Here is a 16,716-nt window from a genome sequence, read left to right on the forward strand (position 1 = left end):
TCTACAAACTCTCAGGGAGCCTCCGGCACTGGCGAGTGACCAACTGTGCGGTCAGGGGCAGAGACTCGGCTTGGGCCTCCCAAGACCTTATCCATCGGCTTCCCAGAGCCACGTTCCTCAGTGGGAGTGCACTGTGGCCAGGTGAGGGGTTGGTGAACCCTGGCCACAACCCCGGGCCCCACTGGGGAGGGCCGGACATCAGCCCCCACAGGTCCCTCTGTGCAGGCTCCTGCCTCCCAGGGTGCCCGGGCCCTGTGCTGGTGGCCTGCATGCCACGTGGTCTCCTGCACGCCAGGGTGCCGTGGTCCGCATCTGCCAGGCGCAGGCTTTGTTGGGCTGTTGGGAGGAGGGGAGTGGGTGTGGGGTTTGGGGGTCTCAGTGCATCTCGGGGTCTCCTCATCTCAGTGTCCAGCTGATGGTAGCTGGTGCAAAGTTCCCACCCCTGAGCTGGGGGCTGCAAATGTTTTCTGTCTTGACACTGAGCCCCGGAAGCACCCCTGCTGCTATTGGTGGGCAGAGCCGGGACCGTGTGCTCTCTGACCCCTCCCCCGACCAGGGCTGGTCCGGCTCATCTCCCAGGGGACACTTCAGGCCACGAGCCTTGTGCACAGGGACAGAGCTCCTTGCTGCAACCCCTCTCTGTGTTCCCAGCAGCAGTAGCACTGGAGTCCTAAAGCCACAGCCGGGAAAACAGTCATGGCCCACCCTCTCCTACAGCCCGGCCCCACCCACAATGCCCCTGGCATTTCCAACTGCACTTTGAACACCGAAGGCTCCCCGAGTGCTTTGTGTGTTTTAACTGCAAGAAGCGAGTTCCGCTGCAACTGCCTCCAGGACACACTCCCTCCTGAGGGCCGGCGGTGCTGGCCTGGGTTCCGTGGCCTCAGTGGAGGGCTCAGAGGGAGTCCATCCAAGCCACGGGGGAGGAGTGGTGATGCGGGGCCTGAGGACTCCTTTCCAGAGAGGGTCTCTGAGCTCCTCTTAGGAAAGAACTTCCTTTGAGCCCCGGCCACTGTTGTACCAGTGGGAGAAGGAGCCTGATCCCGCCACATGTGGTCACAGGGAGAGAAGACGGTGGGACGTCCCTGTGAGCCTTGGGGTGGAGCTGGTGGTAGAAATAAGCCCTGTCTACTCTCATTTGGCGAGACGGACTGTGGCGAGTGGCTGATGATGTGATTGATGGAGACAGGGTGGCTTGGGAAGGCCCCACTTGGGGGTGTCATGTCCTGCAGGGAGTGGAAGAGATGGGTCCTCTGTAGCCTGGACTGGGGGGTCTCACAATGTCTCCCAGAAGCGGCAGAGACAACTGCCTGAGAGTCAGCGCTGCGGTGGGCAGGGCCTGTGCCCTCACAGTCCCCAGGCTGCCAGGTCATCCTTTTCTTGTTGGGGAGAAGAGGACCCTGGCAATCCACAATTTTGGAGATTTGCTGACTGCAGCCAAAATGGGGACCCAACTCCCTCCTATGTGGTTTTAGATCTTCTGGAGGGAAGATAGGCCACAGCCCAGGGTTAGGAGCATGTCTTCCCATAGATCCTAAGTCAGCTGTGCCCCAGGGTGAGGAGCACGTCTTCCCACAGATCCTAAGTCAGCTTCGCTGCAGGGTTAGGAGCACGTCTTCCCACAGAACCCCAACAGAACTCCACGTCGGCTGGTTTTGTGGAGACTTTCACGTGTCCTGTCCAGGTGCCTCGTGCACCTGCAGACTGTTCTTGGGAAGCAAACCTGGACTGCAGAATAAACCTCCCAGCCTCCTCCTGTCCTGGCTCTGAGAGTCTGACACTTCTGAGACCTGAGATGTTCATGAGAAGCTCTGGGGTGTCCAGTGCTTTTTTACCTAAAGCTGCCCATCCAGGTGCACCTGAACAGGCCCAGGCAGGCCCAGGAGGAGGCCCGTGGGAAGCTGCCGGACAGATTTCCGTGTCCACTCTTTCTCCTTCCTTCCTTCCTCCCTTCCTCCCTCCCTCCCTCCCTCCCTTCTTCCTTCTTCCCTCCCCTCCCCTCCCCTCCCCTTTTCCTTTCTCTTTCTTTTCTTTTCTTTTCTTTTTGAGACAGGGTCTCTCTCTGTCACCCAGGCTGGAATGCAGTGGCACAATATCAGCTCACTGCAACTTCTGCCTCCCGGGTTCAAGCGATTCTCCTGCCTCAGCCTCCCAAGTAGCTGGGACTACAGGCGCCCGCCACAACACCCGGCTAATTTTTTGTATTTTTAGTAGAGGTGGGGTTTCACCGTGTTAGCCAGGATGGTCTTGATCGCCTGACCTCGTGATCCACCCACCTCAGCCTCCCAAAGTGCTGGGATTACAGGCGTGAGCCACCATGCTTGGCTACACCCAGCTAATTTTTGTATTTTTAGTAGAGATGGGGTTTCACCGTGCTGGCCAGGCTGATCTTGAACTCCTGACCTCAGGCGATCTGCCTGCCTCAGCCCTCCTGTTTTGTTTTCTAGAATGTTACACATTTATTAGGTAATGGCTATCAATCTGACTTCACTACACTCTGGAACATGAAAGACTCCACTTCTGACTTTTTAAACCCATTTTAACCTGCCTTGCATTCCTATGACCCTGGACAGGTGAGCAATCTCATCCCGGCTTTACTGGGATCGGGGGCTTGGAGGAGCTGTGAGTGGTCACGGCGGTGGAGGGGAGCCTGGCTTCCGTGCCGGAGAGGAGCCCCGTGGCCCCCAGGCCCACCAAAAAGACCCTCTGCCTGTCTCAGGGCTGGGTTGCCAGACACGATACAAGACATCCCAATGAATTTGAATTTGAGATAAATATGGAATCATTTTTTAGTGTAAGTCTATCCCATGCAGTGTGTGGGACATACTTGTCCTAAAAAATGCTTCATCATTTTTCTGAAATTCAGATTTAATGGGATGTTCTGCAGTTTTCTTTTGGTTAACTCTGGCAAGCCTGTTGCAGATTATATATTTATCTGTAAGATCAGCAGTGGTTCCACTGCACAGGCAACCTGTTTGGTTAAAACCACAAAAGCAGCTTCGTTTTTGGCTTCTGCCATCTCTTGGGTCAGCTGAGTGGTGTTTTCACCCCTTGATGAAACTCAGGCTGGCCCCATGCGTTCATACAAGGCATTCGAAAGCCCTGTTGTCACTTTATTTTTTATTTATTTATTTTGAGACGGAGTCTCACTCTGTCGCCCAGGCTGGAGTGCAGTGGCGTAATCTTGGCTCACTGCAAGCTCCGCCTCCAGGTTCACGCCATTCTCCTGCCTCAGCCTCCCGAGTAGCCGGGGTACAGGCGCCCGCCACCACGCCTGGCTAATTTTTTGTATTTTTTAGTAGAGACGGGGTTTTAACATGTTAGCCAGGATGGTCTTGATCTCCTGACCTCATGATCCACTGGCCTTGGCCTTCCAAAGTGCTGGGATTACAGGCGTGAGCCACGGTGCCCGGCCTATTGTCACTTTATTTTTAAAAACTTCTAGGCCGGGCGTGGTGGCTCAAGCCTGTAATCCCAGCACTTTGGGAGGCCGAGACGGGCGGATCACGAGGTCAGGAGATCGAGACCATCCTGGCTAACACAGTGAAACCCCGTCTCTACTAAAAAATACAAAAAAAAAAAAAAAAAAAAACTAGCCAGGCGAGGTGGCGGGCGCCTGTAGTCCCAGCTACTCGGGAGGCTGAGGCAGGAGAATGGCGTAAACCCGGGAGGCGGAGCTTGCAGTGAGCCGAGATCCGGCCACTGCGCTCCAGCCTGGGCGACAGAGCAAGACTCTGTCTCAAAAAAAAAAACAAACAAAAAAAAAAACAAAAAAAAACTTCTAAAGCTTCGTGTCCTATGGAGAAAATACATCACAAATGCTGAGTCAATGATCCCACAGAGACACCCCGGGGGACCCCGCTCAGTTCCGGGGCTCAGAAACTGCGGCCCCCGCCCGTGGCTCCCCACCCAGGCAGCAGCAGCCTCCCCTCAGGGGCTCAGTGCGTGTGGCCCTGTGACGGTCACAGCTCCACATGTGATGAGCTTTGGGGCCTCTACCCACAGGGCTGCAGTGTCTGACGGAGGCGGTGCCCGTGTCTCATGCCCACCTGCCGGCAGAGCCGCCCTGCTCCCCGTGGCCAGCCTCGGCCTCTGGCTCTGCAGGGCTGAGCTGGGATGAAGGAAGGCATCCAGGGCCATTCTTGCCTGCCTGGTGCTGCTGCACGTGGCTCGGTGCCCTCCATGTGGATGCCTCTGTGGACTCTTCATCTGGGCCGTCTGTTGAGGGCAGTCTTGGGGTTTCAGGTCCCTGAATCTGGGCAAATACTCTCCTCAGCGGGGTCAACCCCCTGCTGCCCTCCCTGGGCTCTCTCTTGGTGCTGCCTGGACCAGCAACGCCCCACTCTGCTGCCCAGGCAGCCATCTGGCCGGTCTGGGTTTGTAATCTCCCTGGGGGTCAGCAAAGGGTGGGGCCGCACATCAAGAGGCCGAGGCATCTGGGCATCTGGCTGCAGTGAGGCAGGCATAGGCGCACCCTCTGCAGAGAAGCCCTCAGCTTCAATCCTCTTATCCTTAACGTGGGCCACGGCCAGTGCGCCTAGAAGCCCATGGGAATCCCTGCAAGATGGCTCTGTCTCATCTGCGGAGGCGGCTGATGCGATTGGCTCATGCTGGGGCCAAAAACATGGCAAGAAACATCCCACTGTCAACCTCCTGGGCAAGCGTGTGCACCTGCAGCTCAGGGCCAGCCCACCGCACTGCCTTAGTGACGCTGCAGCCAGGGGAGCCGTGGGCCACCAGGGGGCTGAGGAGCAATGCCACATGACCTTTCCTTTTGTAAAAAACAAAACCTGCAATTTGTATTCAAATAAAAAAGTAAAAATAAAAGTTAATAAGGAAGAGTGGACTCCCTGGATTGTGACATGATTTCCAAGTCACATTCTTTCCTTCAAAATTACACACAGGTGCACATGTGCACACACACCTCTACACACATACAGGCGTGTGACATGCCTTCATTTTCATCTCCATATGGCTGGCAGATGCCAACATTGCCGGTCAGGGCGGAGTCCCCGGTGTCCGCACTTGCTCACGCATCCTCCTTGTTGCAGTGAGCACCGGGAGCTTCCCCCACCACTCACGCTGGCTCAGGGCTGTCCTGCGGGAGCTGCCTGCTTTCCCTCTGCCTCTGGTCTCCTCCCCTGGAGGAGAAATGGCTGGAGCTGCAGGCACCTCTCGCGTCCCCTCTGTGCTGTGGTGGTGCTGGGCACTCCATCCACACCTGCCCGATTGAGGGGGTAGATATTTCCTTAAGGGCTTCGGCCTTGAATGACCTGATGTTTCTTGTAAATCAGATTTACATTTCCATTCTTCCCCACAAACTTGTTCAACCATGTGCAAGGCCTTGTACAAGTTGTCAGATAAAGAGGGCCCTGGATAAGAGGGAGGCCTCTGAAGAACTGGGGCTATGTGGACATTTCACAATGCTGTGTTCATATTCGTCCTAGCGGTATTCCTGTAATGACAAAAAAAAAAAATACAATTTTCTGATGGGCCTTGAAATGCATCCCAAGCCCACAAAGCTGCTGCCTGGATAAAATCTTCTGTCCTGTAGGTAAATTAAGAGAAGAAAAGAGAAACAATTCCATCTACATGTCTGTGTGTTCAACCATATGTTCACCATTTCCAGTGTCTTTTATTTCTTCCTGTGGATCCCAGTTGCCCTCCAGTGGGTCCAGGGCGAACTGAGCAGGAGGGCCCCAGTCCCAGGTCCTAAGAATGCCAGCCCCGTGCCTCCTGAGCCCCTGTGCGAGCACCCTCCGTGTCCCTCCCTGGGCACCTGCTCGTTTCATCCCAGCCGCAGGACTCTAGCCTGGGGGATTTCCCTTTAGTATTTCTTGTATTATATTCTTGTCTACTGGAAATATCTCCTCTCAGTTTTTGTCCATTTTGGAATTTCTTCATTTGCCTTCATTTCTGAAGGATAGTTTAGCTGGGTACTGGATTCTTACATAACAGCTCTGAGACACTGAGGCACTGAACCTGTGGTTCCCCTGCCTCCAGTGCCCTTTGTTTCTGAAGGATAGTTTAGGTGGGTATTGAATGCTTACTTGACAGCTCTGAGAGATCTCGGCACTGAGTTCTGCTGTCTCCGGCATCTTTCATTTCTGAAGGGAAGTTGACCATCAGTCATGCTGCTGCTCCTCAGCTAGATGAGTGGGTTTCTCTTGCTATTTTCAAGATTTTTTTTCTCCATCTTCAGCCTTGAACAGTTTGACTACAGTGTGCCTAGGTGTGGTCTACTTGAATTTATCTTACTTGGGATTACAATATCTGCTGATAATGGAAGCTGATTATAACTTTTCATTGTGGCTATTTCTTTTTTTCCCATTTCAAAAATCTTTTTCTTTTAAAAGCAACAAAAAACGACCATTTCCATAGTCTAGAGACAATCATATACATTAAAATAAGTCATTCTTTGAAAGATAATATTAACATTCCCCACATAGTTGACATTTTTCTCTAATGACTATACTGTTATACTGGCATTTTCTTTTCTTTTTTTTTTTTTTTTTTTTGAGATGGTGTCTCGCTCTGTCACCCAGCTTGGAGTGTCGTTGCACAATCTCAGCTCACTGCAACCCCCGCTTCCTGGATTCAAGTGATTTTCCTGTCTCAGCCTCCCGAGTAGCTGGGACTACAGGCATACGCCACCGTGCCTGGCTAATTTTTGTATTTTTAGTAGAGACGGGGTTTCACCATGTTGGTCAGGCTGGTCTTGAACTCCTGGCCTCAAATGATTCACCCACCTCAGCCTCCCAAAGTGCAGGGATTACAGGCATGGGGAGCCACTGTGTCTGGCTGGCATTTTCTTATAATGTGTTATTTTAAAGCTTTATTTTTGCCAACATTGTAAAGTTAACCAGCATGAGCTAATTAATGAGCTCAATTTAATCTTCCTTTCCCTCCACATTTTAACTGCCCATCCAGTTTTTCGGAGTTAATTCCTAGGCTGTAAGACCTCTCAGAATTTAGAAAATGTTTTTCTTGTCAGCATTAGAATTATTTGCCTATTTATTCTAACCATCTGCTTTCTCTAGTAATACTTCTATAGCACATTCATGCAGTTTATGCTTTGGGAATTTGAGGAAAAAGCTTCATAATTACAAAAAAACGTGATTTTGTGAGGCTATTTCAAAACCGTGACGAGTTGTCACTTACAGAGGCAGAGCTGTCACGGGCAGCAGCTAAAATTTCATTCAGGGGCACCTCTGCGAAATGTCAGGCAAACATGAGGTTAGAGATTTGGGGCTGCATCAGCCCCCACGACCCTGCCTTCTCGCCACCCTGACTTTGCACCCCAGGGCAGCCGGACACTCTGGGCAGAAGCCCCTCGGATGGGATGGGGTAGTGAGGCCTGGGGAAGCTGTGACGCCAGCCCATAGTCTCCAGAACCAGTTGACAGGGTGGCTGGGGAGAGGGGGTTCCCCAGACTCAAACGATCTGGAGAAAAGCAGGGCAGACTCTTGCAGCGGCCCCTCCCATGAGGGCCGGCGAGGGAAGGAAGCCAGGGCTTCCTAGGGGAGGCCGTGGAGCTCAGCGTGGACGGAGGAGAGGCCGTGGAGCTCAGCGCGGACGGAGGAGAGGCCGTGGAGCTCAGCGCAGATGAGGGGAGGCCGTGGAGCTCAGCGTGGATGAGGAGAGGCCATGGAGCTCAGTGTGGATGTGCCTACGGGGCCAGCTGGTGTCTAGGGGGGGCTGTGCCAGAGATGGCCGTGCAGGACATGTGGGGCCAGTTCTGATAACTCCAGCACGGGCTGCAGGCTCAGCACTTCTTATTTTATTCCTTTACTGAACTATTTGTTATATGGTCAGAGTGGTGGTTCTTTCTTTATTCCTGTCTGCAGTCTGTGGGTTTGCTGAGTGTGTAATTCCCTCAACGTGAGCTCCCCCACAGTGAGTCCTCGAAAAGCGGGCGGTCTCTGGCTGGGGCCCATCGTGGTTTTTTCACAATGGGGTCCATCCCTCTGCAAGTGTTTAGACACATAAATGAGCCTCAGCTGCAAATGAAACGTACAGATTACAGGCGTTATGCCAGTCCACGGAAGAGCAGTTTTGAAAGAAAACCTCAATCTGATAACATGAAATTACAAATAAATGTGAGATTGACTCTCGGTTTCTATCTAGGCAATTTAAAATGGAGATAAGAAGGCTTCATTTGATTTTTGAAAAACCAAACCCCAATCCCCCAATTACAGTAATGAAACGTTCTTCCAAGTTCAACCTTTTTATTTCCAAGACAAATGGGCTGAAGGCTGAATGTTACCAAGGGTGAGGCGTCCTGCTGGGGTTTGAGGACGACAGCGTGGAGAGCGATGGACCTGGCGTTCTCCCGCTGGCCTTGTGGGGGTGACGGGCTGAGCCTCAGCTCTAGACCGGTCACGTGGGTCCCAGGAGCCCCACTGCCATCCCGGCCCGTCAGCATCCAATAGGCACTGTGTGCTTGGAGGCGAACTGTCCGGCGGGTCTGGTTTCCCAGCCACAAAGGGCGTGGCTCTCTCCCTTCCCCGGGGTGACGCAGAGGCTGCTGCACTCTGCACTTTAGAGAAATGCCACCTAGAACCGGAGGCGCTGGCGAGCCGCCGTTGCCCAGCTCAGGGCTGCGAGAGGGTGGGCTTCAGGCTTCCCGGGGGGTGTAATTCTGCCTTTCCTGCCGGGAGCCCCCGAGAGGTCCCAGGTCACACGGTGACAGAGGCCTTCTAGCAAAGTGCAAGGAGCGTGTTTAATTTTAAAAAATTCATGCCTCTGGGGGCACCTCCTGTCTCCTTCCTGCCCTCACCCCACACCTGTACAGATAGGCGGGGCAGCCCCTCCAGCTCCCCCATGGCCCGGCTTACGTTATTCATCCCCTGCTGCGTTTCACGGACAGATAGGCGGGGCAGCCCCTCCAGCTCCCCCATGGCCCGGCTTACATTATTCATCCCCTGCTGCGTTTCACGGGTGTTTGGTTACAGGAAGGATCACGTTTTGCTGCCAGCGCTACCGATCCAGGTAGGCCACGTGCACACGCAGGTGCCTCAGCAACGACTCCCACCCGGCTGGGGCCAGGATGCGGAGGCTCTGAGCAAGCGGGAGGAACTGGAACCGAGCCTCACGGGTCATGTAATTGTCACCTGCTTAGAGCCCACGTCATTGTCTGAGTCTTGTTGACGCACATCTGCTGTATTCCCAGCAGTCAGGCCCCCGCGGGGCCCCCGTATCCTCTGCCCGGGGGCTGTGGTGGGCATGGATGGGAGAGGACCAGGCGTCCCTGTGGCCCTGGCCCAGCAGGTGCTGGTCGGAGTTTGGCAGTTTGGCGCGTTGGTCCTCCTGCGGCTTTTGTTCAGGGGGTGCCTCCCGCGAGAACTGGGGAGAAGGTCCCTGCCCTCAACGAGCTTCTTTTGAACTCAGTAGTGCCTTGGCCACCGCCACCCCCAATTCCTTCTGTCCTGCTTTCATGCAAAAAAGGCACAACTTTTGATTCTTAGAACTCCAGGGGACACCCATTCCTTTGGCAGGCCCCAGCAGCTCCTTCCCCGCACAGGGCTGCATGGTTGGGGAGGCCCCTCTCCCCAGGTGGAATCGGGGCTAATCGCCTGCCCTGGGTGGCCTGATCAGGTGAGTCTGGAATCTTCCTGATCATTGTTCTGGAGGCTGCATGTACCTTCTTCCTCTACTTCCTCTCCCGTTCCAGTGGGGGCCGGTGGAATCGGGGGCTCCAGGGAGGGTCCATGAGGGAGCTTCAGGCAGGTCTTTCTGTTTTGGTTTCTCCAAAGTCTAAACCCTAAGGAGAAAGAAGCAGGGAAAGAGGAAGAAGGGGATTCACAGGCCTGGGCAGAAAACTAGGAAGGGCTTCCCTGGGGAGGACAGGACCGAGAGAGGGTGGCCGAGCCGGAGCAGGTGATCTCGGTGGCTCCCCAGCCAGGCCTCGCTGCAGACTTGGGGGTACAAGCACCGGGCCACACAGCACACCCACCCTCACTGTGGCCGGAAGGTCAGAGGCATGCTGGCTGTGAAAGGCTGCCTGAGCCCCACAGTGGATACTGTGGCAAGTGTGGACCAATGGCCGATGCCTCAGCCCCACCCACTCCAGCCACCATGACACTGCGTAGCCTGGACCCGGGCCAGTCCCTGTATGAGCATGTGTGCTTGGTGGCGTGTGTGTGCAGTCCTTGTGTGTGTGAGTGTGTGCATACCTGTGTGGGGGTGCCTGTGTGTGTGAGGGAGGCCCACGAGGTTGGCAGGCAGATGAGGGTGGGGGTGGGGTGGGAGGAGAGGTGCTGTGCCCTGGAGACCAGCCTTGGGAGGGTGGGAGGAGACGCACTGTGCCCTGGTGTCTGGGGCCTGGGCCTGCCCCTCCTGTTGCTTGGGGTGGGTTCTGGGACAGGGCGTCTTCCTGGTGCTCGTGCTGGGGAATCTACTGTGGGCTGCAGGAGGAAGAGGAGCTGCGAGGAGGTGTTGCCAGGGCCAAGATTAGGGTTAGGGTTAGGGTTTGCCCCAGAGCCTCCTGGAATTCTGCCCGCTCAGCGCCATCCTCCAAGGCCTGACAAATGCAGCCTCTGCCTGGAACCACCGTAGACCCCCCAGGGAGTGGCTCACCAGCTGCTCCTCCCCGCCCCCCGGGGAGTGGTTTCACCCACTGCTCCTCCCCATCACCCCAAACTCACCCGCTGCTCACCCCCACCACCCCCCGCGGGCCTGGCTACTTAGAGAACCACCTCGGGAGCTTCAAACATCCACCCCCTCCAGAGACTGATGTGCGAGGTCTGGCCTGTGTCCTGGGTCTTTAGCAGCCCCTGGGGGACCCTCAGGTGAGGCCACAGTTGCCAACCCCCTGCCTGATGTGCTGATCGGTCAGTGAGTTCCTGGTCTGCAAACGGGCCAGCCACATCCTGGGCTTCCCCGTGAATTCTCCAGCAGGGCGGCCGTGAGGTGGGATGCTGTCACCGCTGTCCGCTTTGTCTCCTCATCGTCTGTTCCATTTCTCTTGCTTCTTACTGTAACTGTGGATTCTTACAGGGCAGAACTGCACGAGTCGTCTTTGCACCTTGTCTAGCATCCTGCATGTAAGGAAATCCAACACATGTGTGTTGGTTGAGTGAAAGATTAACTTGAAAGTGTACATTCAGGTAAATGCACGCTTTCCCACTTGGAAGATGTGGTTATGTTTTGAATCAGACTTAGCTGGTTTATATCTTGTTTCTCCCATTAGCCACCTATTTGACATTGAAAAAAGTTACTGAATTCTGTGTGCTTCTGTTTCATCATCTGTGAAATGGGTGCCACATGGCAAGGCTGAGATGAGGCAGAATGTGAAAGTGGCAGCCACAGGGTGAGGCATACAGTAGGTGCTCCATCCATGCTCGTCCCGTCTCCCAGACCAGCCACAGGGTGAGGCATACAGTAGGTGCTCCATCCATGCTCGTCCCGTCTCCCAGACCAGCCACAGGGTGAGACATACAGTAGACGCTCCATCCACACCCGTCCCATCTCCCAGACCAGCCACTGCATGAGGCATACAGTAGGCGCTCCATCCACGCTCGTCCCGCCTCCCAGACCCCGATTTGCCTGAAGCATTCTGAAGGGTGTGGGAAACTTAGGAGTCTGTGTTGTTTCTGGGGCAACAGTGGGGCTGTGAAAGGAAAATAAAATCTGGGGACTCCAATTCACTGCCAAGGGAAACCCTTAAAGCTAGAAGCTGAGCCCCGTGAGGAGCAGCCTTTCCTTGTGTTCCTGAGCAGGGAGCTGCCCAGCAAAGGCTCAGTTCTCCACCGGCAGCTGCTCTATGTCCCCTGGCCTTGTGCAAAGTCCGACTTTCTGAGCCCAGGACGAATGCATCATTCACCATTGTCCTGCCTGTTCCTTCCTCCTGCAACACGTGGGTTCAGTCAGGCAACCAAACCTCCCTCTTTCTCCTCCAGCCTGCATTTCCCCTTTAAAGTATCGAAACCCTCAAAATCATCTTGGAGAAAGGCACAGAGCTGTCTCCCGGGCATGCCCTTAACCTTGCAAATGAACTTAATGGATTGAGGCCTGTGTGTCATGCTTTCTGGTTTACAGGACCCATGTTGGTGTGGAGGAAGTCAAGGTAGGAAACCTCGGGTTCTTTCAAAATTGTCCTCTAAGCAGGAAGGAATCTGGAACTGGGAAGGACAGCAGGCATGTTTTCTAGCAGTTCTAACGAATTATCTTCTTACTGTCAATAACAATTTATCTAGTCTCTAATTATCTTCAGTCCAGCGGAAGACAGATTTCCTCATCTCCTAACTGCCTCTTGGAAGAGCTAAAGTAAGTTAAATTTTAAAAATACCCTGATCCCAGGCGACTGCCCCTGCTGAGCTGATCTCGGCTTGCAGGAGAGGCGCTGTGGGCCACCAGCTTGCGCCCTGCGGCGGGAGGGGCTCCAGTGGCCGGATTCTAGCCGGTGTCCCTGCCCTGCAGTTAAGCACAGGGGCTTTGGGGGTCTGTCATGCGCCACAACAATCAACCTCCTGGAGCCTCAGTTTCTCGTCTTTGAAGGGGAATCATACCGAGATTGTTCAGGGATGGCTTCGGTTTCCGTTACTGAAGCTAAGGCCTGAGGTCCCGGCTCTCAGCACGTTTTGCTCATGTAGCCCTCGAAGAATTTTCAGAAATGTGCCCATGTCAGGTTTGCATCTAAAATCCTTTTGGTTTGGTCGGAAAGGGCACATTTCTGGTGACGCAGCAGCACTCTCTCGGGATCTGCGGGCGAGGTCCTTCCGCCCGGGGTTCGTGGCAGCACAGGCCGTGTGTGTGAGCCTGGCCAGTGCCTGGGTCTGCCCCGGCTCTGCCACTGCCTGCTGTGTGACCTGGGACTGCTCACGCCACTGCCCCGAGCCTTGGCTTCCTCATCTTACACGGCGGTGGCGAGAGCCCCTGACGCAAGGCTGTGGCGAGTTTGAACCGGGCGCTTGGAGCAAGGCTTGGCCGGGGTTCACCAAACAGACAAAGGCAACCTGGCTGGGGAGCCAGTCCTTACTTTCAAAGCAGTTGGCAGAACCGGTCTGGCTTCTGTCAGAACTGTTAGGATGTCGGGAGGTGCCCAGTGACGACCCCTCCCTCTGGGTCCTCCTGCCCTGGCCGCTGGGCGTGGATGAGGAGAAGGCTGGGCCCTGTGCGAACCTCCTGGGCACAGAATCCACCGGGCACAGAATCTGTGACTCCCCCCCTACCCCGGAGCCCGGCCTTGCCCCGTGCTGTGTGACTGCTTCTGTGTTCGGGGCCCGAGGGTCACGCAGGGAGAGCTGCACCTCAGGGAGGCTGGGCTGGGGACAGGGTTGGCCCCTCTTGGTGGCAGTCGGGTGGGAAGGGGACACAGTGGAGCCAGGGCCCTGGACTCAGCCAGATCTACTTTGTGAGAGACTGCATCTGGCAATCAGAGATCTGGAAGTGACTCCCTTAAGCAATTGCACCACCGCAGCCACCTGGAAAATCTTCGCACGCCCCCAGCGTGGAGTGTCCGAGACGCCGCAGCCCTCAAGGTACTGTTGTGCGTCAAAGCCTAACACACACACGCTTATCCCCTTACAGCTCTGGGGGCCCAAGTGCAAAACGGGGCTCATGTGGGGAAGCCGAGTGCTCTGTAACTCCCGTGTCTCAGCTCCCTTGTGCGGCCCCTGGAGGCAGACGTGGGAGGAATGCCGCAGCCTCGGAGAACCAGGTCTGGCCTTCCTGGTGCCGGTCCCAGGGTCCTGAGGCCTGGTTTCCACAGTCACACTGCAGAGACGGGTCCTTGCGAGGTGCCTTCTGTGTGCAGGGACAAGGTTTCTCCTCTGCCCCAGGCTTCAGTGGGGAGTGTCCAGGGGGCCAGAGCCCCCAGATGTTACTGCTGTGCTGGTCACCCCTCTGGTCTCTCCCTTGGCGTGGACAGACCCCCCGGTGCATCTCTGGTCTTTCCCTTGGCATGGACAGACCCCCCGGTGCATCTCTGGTCTCTCCCTTGGCATGGACAGACCCCCCGGTGCATCTGGACTTCTCGGCGGGCAACTGCTATTTACAGACACGGAAGGTTTTACATGACCTGCCTTTTCTGTGTTTTCTCATTCTTTGCAAACCCACTGTTTTTCAGCTCCGAGAATTGCTTTCCAGACGTGCTGGCTCTGTGGCTGAGGAAGCAGTTTCGTGAAGGTCTTTTCTGTGCTGATGTTTAGCTTTACCGAGATTTTGTTGCTTATCACACAATTCACCATTGAAGTGTCCTGGGCTGATCAGATGCCGACGTCTCTAAAGGAAATTCTCAGAAGATCTCCGGGGAAAAGCACAAATAATTTACAGAATTAGAAAGCAAAGGATTTGTAAGACATCGCCAGGAATTCTGTTACCAGTTAGGACTGGTCACCTCCAAACTTAGATACAATGAACTTATTTACTTCTTCCTAGGAAATTTATTTGGGGGATTTTTTACGTGGTCTGAAGAGGGCAGTTCTTGGCCACGATGATGATGTCAGTGGCAGACGTTGCCTTCTGGCAACTCCAGATCCTGGCTGACTTTGCCTAGCTCTGCCCGGCCTGGTGTTGCAGGAAATATGCTAATTCCAGGCATGGAAGCTGGGAGTGCATCTGGTTTGGGGAGACTTTGTCTTTCTAAGAGGCTCTCAGTGCTGTTGACGGTGCACATTTGACCTTTCAGACTTGGAGAAATCAGATTGCAGAAATTTTGCAGAGCACCTGAGCAGAATCAATCTGGCGTGAGACACACACACACAATCAGGCGCATCCACCCCTCCCACAGGCACTCACACAGTCATGTGCACCTACCCACACACGTGTAGTCAAGCACACACAGTCATGCACACACACCCGCACATACACACGTGCACACACAGACACACACACACACAGTAGGGGCCCTGAACAGGCATCCTTAGCCTTTCTGCTCTGAGCTCTGCCTCATCAGAACCTGCTGCCATAACTGAGCCAAGTGAACTCCCGCAGCAGGAGCCTCCCCGGGTGTGGCAGGGGAGCGCCCGCCACCGAGACTCTGCTGCTGTGCTTGGGGGAGTTGTGCCTTTTCTCTGCTTTTCTTTCTTTCTGTATTTCCAGGAAATCATGACATTAAAAATGACTGTTTTTCTTATGACGAATATTCATTGTAGGATATTTAGTGAAAATTCACACAATAAAAACTGTGATTCGTTTGTGCTCTCTAAGTTTCTGGGTTTCCTCGCATTTTTCTGGCAGCTTCTATTCTCTCCGGGTGCCTCCGATGCACACATCTCGGCTCCCAGGACGATCTTCCTGCCTGGTGCGGCTGCCTCCTCCACGCCACCCCTCATTACCCGTGGTCTAGGGAGACTACAGCAGTTCCCGCTCCACGCTGCCCAAACAGCTGCTAAATATCTGCTGAAGTAAGAGGAAAAGCTTCGTTATCTTTGGTTATCGCTTTGTTCACCTTCCAGCCTCCCTGTAGTGAGGGTCCTGTCCTGACACAGTGATCCCTGTGGCAAATTCGATTTTCCCCAAATGACCACATCAGCTTTCCACTTCCCGCACACAGGAGAGCCTCTTCCTTCTTCCTTTGAATTTCCTCACAGGGCTGCTGAGCTGACACAGCGTGAAGCTGAGGCTGGGTTGCGGAAGGTGCCACAGACTCCACCTGGGTTTCTCTCCTGTTTGACGTTCCTGGGAGCCCAGCCCCCATGTTGTGAGGAAGCCCACGTCACCTGGAGAAGTCACAGGCACAGCCACAGTCAGCCACAGCCACAGTCAGCCAGGTGCCAGTCCTGGGAGCCACCCTAGCTAACCGTGAGTGGAGCAGAGGCAGGGTGTCCACTCCAAGCCTTGCCCAAATTTCAACTTCAACTAAATAAATGTGTTTTTTTAAGCCGCTGAATTATGGGTTCATTTGTCCCACTGTCGTAGGAACCAGAACGACCTCCAAGGACCTGTCCCACTGTAAAGACTGACAATCTTATGACTTCTGTCTCCTGGACTCCTCCCAAGTCTGAACACCTTCCCAACGCCCATAGGTCGCAGCGTATCTTGGGCAACCCCATCCACTGCCCCATCAAGCCGGCACCTGGCCTGTCTCTTGTTTCCTGGAGCTTGCTCAGAGATAACAGATTCATCCGATCCTCCAGGAAGGGCCGGAGTGGCCTGGCTCCCTGCCCTCCAGCTCTTAGCTCTGCGTCGCTCCTCGCGGGAGCCCTCCCTGCGACATCTCCCGCTGCCTCTCAGCGCTGAGCTTAACACGGTGGTGTCACCTGGGAGGGCTGAGTCTTTCTGTCTCTTCTCCACCAGCCTCTGAGCTCCATCAGGGCCCCATGGCAGTAATCGCTCCTGTCCTTCCATAGCCCAGCGCCAAGCCTAGCCCTGCTCTGGGCCTGGACAGTGCTCAGGACAGGACAGTGTGGGAGCCAGCCCCTGGCCCTGACCCTGGCCCTCAGAGCCAGTGCTGTTGCTTCCCTACCTCACTGGATGTTGCAGGAATGGGTTAGAGATCTGAGGACTGCGGAGAGTTAGGGGTGAGGGGAGAATGAACCAGTCATGGGGGCCCCCGGTATCTCTGAGCGAGCAGAGGAGGAAGGTGGCGCTGGCAGGAAGGACAGGTGCTGGCTGTGGGTTCCAGCCACTTCCGAGGTGCAGACCTGGGGAGAGGAGGCAGGTGGGGCCTGCTCAGGGAGCCCCCGAAGAAGTTCTGACTTGGCTGTGCTCCAATCTGCCCCTGCACATTCCCCACGCCTGGCAGGCGCTTTTTCTCCTCTTTAAAAAGGCACT

The 16,716-nt window shown here is 54.9% G+C and overlaps 1 protein-coding gene across 1 annotated transcript; it reads left to right on the forward strand.

Annotated features, from left to right (window-relative positions):
* The first annotated feature begins 11,944 nt into the window (after positions 1-11,944).
* On the forward strand, positions 11,945-15,145 carry LOC102132474 (uncharacterized). The gene is made up of 2 exons (XM_015439574.4): positions 11,945-13,481; positions 14,069-15,145. The coding sequence occupies exons 1-2, from the start codon at positions 12,622-12,624 to the stop codon at positions 14,148-14,150; spliced, it is 942 nt and encodes a 313-aa protein (XP_015295060.3). The 5' UTR covers positions 11,945-12,621; the 3' UTR covers positions 14,151-15,145.
* The last annotated feature ends 1,571 nt before the right edge of the window (positions 15,146-16,716 follow it).

Source organism: Macaca fascicularis, chromosome 17 (genome assembly GCF_037993035.2).
Source record: "Macaca fascicularis isolate 582-1 chromosome 17, T2T-MFA8v1.1".
Lineage (NCBI taxonomy): Eukaryota > Metazoa > Chordata > Mammalia > Primates > Cercopithecidae > Macaca > Macaca fascicularis.